Source organism: Triticum dicoccoides, chromosome 4B (genome assembly GCF_002162155.2).
Source record: "Triticum dicoccoides isolate Atlit2015 ecotype Zavitan chromosome 4B, WEW_v2.0, whole genome shotgun sequence".
NCBI lineage: Eukaryota > Viridiplantae > Streptophyta > Magnoliopsida > Poales > Poaceae > Triticum > Triticum dicoccoides.
The window spans coordinates 529727601-529732896 of NC_041387.1; the positions used below are offsets into that span (position 1 = coordinate 529727601).

Consider the following 5296-nt stretch of genomic DNA (forward strand, 5'->3'; position numbering starts at 1 on the left):
CGAATGGCACCACGTCGTTCCTGTAAGCTAATTCCATAGGTGTTGCAAAGCTCCACAATTTAGCGGGGAGCTGAGCGGTGAAACACAATTAATGGACACAACTAATAGAGGAAAATTATGTGCACTTGTTGGCCGAAACTGAATTCCAAATATTATTTCAACTTTCCGCTACAGCCTTGATATGAGAGATTTGAAAGTTGGCCCTAAAATCTGGATGGAGGGAGTATGGAGTTGGCACATTCTTTTGTCTTTTCATAGAAAACGATGCCTGAAAATTTGTGAATCGTTCCGGTGAGAAATATTATATCTGCAATAGAATTTTTTTAATTGTTGCAGATGTTTTTTTACCTGTGAAATTGCATTTGGTGCATTCCTATTTCTGTATGTACCCTGAATCTTACCATTAAATTGCTTCCAATGCTCAAGACTTCTGTTGAAACTTTTCAGCTGGATGTGCAAATGGGAGCTGTGTTATCTGGGACTTTGAAACAAGGGGACTTGCAAGAGAATTTCGTGATAAAGATTGTACTGCACCTATAACCAGTGTCAGCTGGTCTAAATATGGTCACCGTTTGCTTGCCTCTGCTACTGATAAGTCGCTGACACTTTGGAATGTGGTAACTGGGGAAAAGATTGCCCGCATAACTCTTCAGCAGACTCCATTGCATGCCCGTCTTCATCCTGGTTCATCCATCCCATCTGTATGCTTAGCATGTCCTCTCTCTTCTGCACCTATTCTTGTTGATTTGAATACTGGAAGTACCATAGTCCTTCCAGTTTCTGCATCTGACAGTGGTAATGTCCCTTTACCTAATTCACGTAAATTTTCGGATGGTTCTCCTCCTTTTACACCAACTGCTGCAACGTTTGATAAGAATGGAGAGCTGATATATGTGGGCAATTCCAAGGGAGAGATATTAATTGTAGATTCAAAAGGCATCCAAGTACTTGGGTTAATTCCCATCCCAGGTGGAACAGTTGTTAAGGACATTGTTTTCAGCAGAGATGGCCAATATCTGCTAACGAACTCTAATGATCGTGTCATTAGAGTCTATGAGAATATTCTGCCCATTAATGGTTCTGGGAAGGAGATTGAAAAAATAATCACCAACAACAATAATGACTATGAAAGCAAGTATGAGAAGCTAAAAGCAAATGGTGCACGCTGCTTAGTTCTTTCTTGCGAAGTCTCAGATGCCATTGCAAAGGTACAGTGGAAGGCACCATGCTTCAGTGGTGATGCTGAGTGGATTGTTGGTGCTTCTGCAAGCAAAGGAGAGCACAGATTGCACATATGGGACCGAGCAGGGCGTCTTATAAAGATCCTTGAAGGTCCAAAGGAAGCTCTCATTGATCTCGCTTGGCATCCATTTGATCCTACAATTGCTTCAGTGTCTGTGGCAGGCTTAACATACATTTGGGCAAAGGAACATGTAGAGAATTGGAGTGCGTTTGCTCCTGATTTTATAGAACTAGAAGAAAACGAGGAATATGTTGAACGAGAGGATGAGTTCGACATAAATGCATATGCAGAAAGGGTGAGTGGCGATTCTTTTCTTGTTTTTCTCAGTGTTTGTAAATGAAAGCATACACACATATGGCTTAACCCAAATCTTCTATGCTGCAGGTTGAAGAACTGATGATAGATCAGGATGCAGAGATTGATGTTGAAACATGTGAGAAGAACTCATCATTCAGTGATTTTGATGACTCCGCAGACGAGATCATCTACTTGCCTGCTATTCCTTGCCCGGATGCTCCTGATGAGCAGCCAGACAAGTGCCTAGTAAGCTCATCAAAATTGGAGGACAGCAATCATTCTGGTTCTCCCCCATCGTCAATGGATGCTGTGCAGAATGGTCTAGCCATTCCTCCTGCATCTAGTCCATTGGAAGGTAAAGCTGTAGACTATTGTAATTTCTCATTTCAATAGTGTCTCATTTTGTGCAAGTTATGATTTGTTTTTCAGTTGAAATCTGCCAGCAGTGTTGTTTTGTTTCCCATCAAACACAAAAACCTGCAGAATATCTCAAATAATCGTGCACTCATCTTGATGAGATGATGGTAACATAAGTTGGTCTTCATTTTACTTTAAAACAAAGTTGCAGCAGCGCACTCGATTTTGGTGTATAGGTGTGATGTAAACATGGAGTTATACACACACACTCTGGGAAAATAAGATCTATATTATCATATATACAGACTAGATAATGTTGAACCTGTATTGATGAATGATGATATAATCGTAGCCAGGAATAGAATCTGGAAAACCTGAACCTTTCGTTGTTTGCTTAATGTATTTGTGGTTAACTGTTATCATCCTTCCCAAAATGAAGTGCATTCTTGGTTTTGTTTCCCTGTCAGTTGTTGACAATTCCATGGCCGAAGAGCCATCAGCGGAAGCGGCAAACGCAAAGCGGAAGAGGAGGCTATCAGCCAAGGGGCTGGAGATGCAGCAGGCTGAAAAGGTGAAGAAACCACCCATTAAGATGTCGTCCAACGGCAAGCCGTCGAAGCCCAAGAGCAAGCCGGTGGTGGAACCTGTCAACGGCAACAGCTCGGCCAAGATCAAGCAGCAGGTGGCGGAACCTGTCAACGGGAACAGCTCGGCTGCCGACATCGACGACGAAGCGACCGAGGACGACGAGATGTAAGCAAGCAGCTCGTACGATTTGACGCTGATGGCTCGTATTTTAATTTCATGCTGCCCAGACCGAAAACAACGGTGAGGGCGTAGAGATAGGGCTATCACCTATGTTAGTTAGTGTTCCCGTAGAAAGAAAGTATGCGTCGTGGTTATGCCGAGACATGATAAACATCGTTTGCATATGTGTTGTGTGTAGTCTGAAGTCTGCTGTCTTCGCATTGGTCTTGAGGTGAAGAAACCTGATCAGTATGGACCATGGTTAAGCTTAATTCCTTTATGCCTGTAGATCATTGTAGTTCAGTCTCAATTGATGTCGTTAGGTTGGGCCCATGGGTTATGCCATGACCTATAATTGCAGTATCATGTATCAATTGACTTTACAGGTGTGAGATTGTGTGGGAGTGCCGTTGCCAATTGCATCCATGATTGTGCCGTCGATTGTACTACTGGATGCTGTCAAAAGGGTATTAGTAGTACTAATCATGGGGCGGTCCGTATATAGAATCTTTGTCCAGTTGCGGTCATATCATCAAGTCGTATTATCTTTGTTGCTAAAGATGAAGATCTGCGTGCAATGCAAACCAGGGCACTGATGGAAAGTGGCAAATGTGCCAGTAGGACTGTACTACAAAACAAATTAGTAAAGCGTGATAATAAACATAAAAGAGAAAGGGAGGAGGGTGCCCAGCTGATGAATAATTGGCACATCCAAATCTGTACTAATATTATGTATATATAACAGTATAAAAAGTATTATGTACTGTAGTACACTAATCAAAGTAGTAGTAGTCCTTTTTAGTTTGATATTTGAAACTCTGATTGACTCCCAGGTTGGGGTTGCCCTTTGAGCCCTTCTACAACCGGAAAGCGGGCCGTAGACAGAATTTGGTCATCATGTGCGCGCCCAAAGTGCACCGGATGCCAGTTTAATAATGCAGGCATGACCACTTTTAGCAAATTATTGTTAGTACCATCTGACTATAACATACCCAAAGGGATCACTGTATCTAACCTAACTAGCTAGCTAATCAAGCCGGGTTAGCGTGGATACGTGCTAATTGCGTGTACGATCGCTGCATATTCATTTCTTAGGTGGATTGTTTCAGGACCATGCTCGCCACTTGGCTCCCGCTTGCTTGCTAATCATGCATCTGGCGCCGGTTTATGTACTGTAAAATTAGTATATATATATACTCCCTAGAATCCTAGATGGTGTGCAAGTAGACACGGTCCTTCTTTCCTCTCTCGCAAAGCGACTAGGGCAAAGTCTTCCTTCCCTGCCATCTGCAAGCTTCGGCGATAGGTGGCGAGAAGGGGATTCCTGCTGTTCTCGACTCCACATAGGTTAGGATTTCTAGTGCAAGCAGGGGCGGCGCTTGGACGGATGATGATGCTTCTTCATCGAGTCAATCTTCCGGGCTCCAGTCCTCCTAAAATTCATCGGACGGATTAAACAGAGATCTTGTGTAGATACCTGCTAGTTCCTCGGGGCGGCTAGGTTATGTTTCTCTTCGTACCGGTTCAAAGGTTTAACAACGGCGATTGCGGCCAGCGCACTGTCCCTTCGGGGCACGTGCACGAAGACTTTCCGACTATCATTGACAAGGCCAGACCGGTTCTGCCATGGGAGCGACAACAGCAGCGCCTTGGCGGTTCGTTCCATCGGCCGCATTAGTTTTCGGTGGTCCAAAGACCTCGATGTAATTGTTATTACATTTCAGATGCTTTGTACTTCTAATAAACCTTTACTCATGTATAATAGATCTAAGTTTTTTTTTGAGAAAATGATGCAAGCATGGACCTTTACAGCACACTTGCTCATGTGCTTAACTAACTAACGACACGACGCGATGCATAATTGCATTGCATGTATGGACAGACCTACCGCATACGACGAGCTAGCCAGCTAGTGACGAGGATTATAGCTTGACTGGGCGAGGGTTCTAGTTTCATACCGAACATTTTGCTGTGCACATGCTATCGTTTTCTTTTATTTTCTTTTTCTTTGTGACCAAAGCCTCGTCATGGAAGAGAAACTTCAAATATCGGGTTAACAGTTTTTTGGGTTTACTACAGTTTGTTTGCCCTTTCAAAAGTAGTAGCACACATAATCGAGTTGTTCTATCCCAGAAAGGAATAGTCATTTCTTTCAGAAGTTGCAACAGTTGGACATTTGAATTATGTCGGAATCCGCAAGTGAAGTGTTCTAGTAGTTCCAGATAACTCACCATCAGAATGTATTATTGTGAGTTCCAAATCATCGCCCCTGGACTCAAGCCTCCCCCGCAAAATATAGTCTCAAGTCAATCAGGGCCAATAAAATTTGTGTACACAAATGTTAATACAATCAACATTTTGCATAACTATCCATTGGTACAAAGGCGAGCTGTAAAAATGTTACGAAATTACAACTGCTCAATTGGAATGAGTGGGTTTTATAAGAATTTTCAGGGGACTAAATAATTGTTCTCGAAAGCCCCGGTAAATAGTTTATCTTTGGAATAGACGAGTACAATTTTGAGTTCTCAATACCTCGTATGTGATCAAGATTAACTGGTAAACGAACTGTTTAAATTTTCTAAAATAAAGGCATCATTGGAGAGCAATTACCGGTATTATTACATGTGAATATCAACCATAGGGGCTTAT

At 42.6% G+C, this 5296-nt stretch overlaps 1 protein-coding gene across 2 annotated transcripts in view; it reads left to right on the plus strand.

Moving 5' to 3' along the window:
* Positions 1–3025, plus strand: part of LOC119291280 (protein RBL-like) — a 5736-nt gene extending 2711 nt beyond the window's left edge. For both annotated transcript variants that reach the window (XM_037570013.1, XM_037570014.1), the window contains exons 3-5: positions 448–1538; positions 1628–1895; positions 2365–3025. In XM_037570013.1, the coding sequence (XP_037425910.1) occupies positions 448–1538; positions 1628–1895; positions 2365–2654 (1649 nt within the window). In that variant the 3' untranslated portion in view covers positions 2655–3025. The remainder of the gene's footprint in view (positions 1–447; positions 1539–1627; positions 1896–2364) is intronic.
* Positions 3026–5296: the final 2271 nt, after the last annotated feature.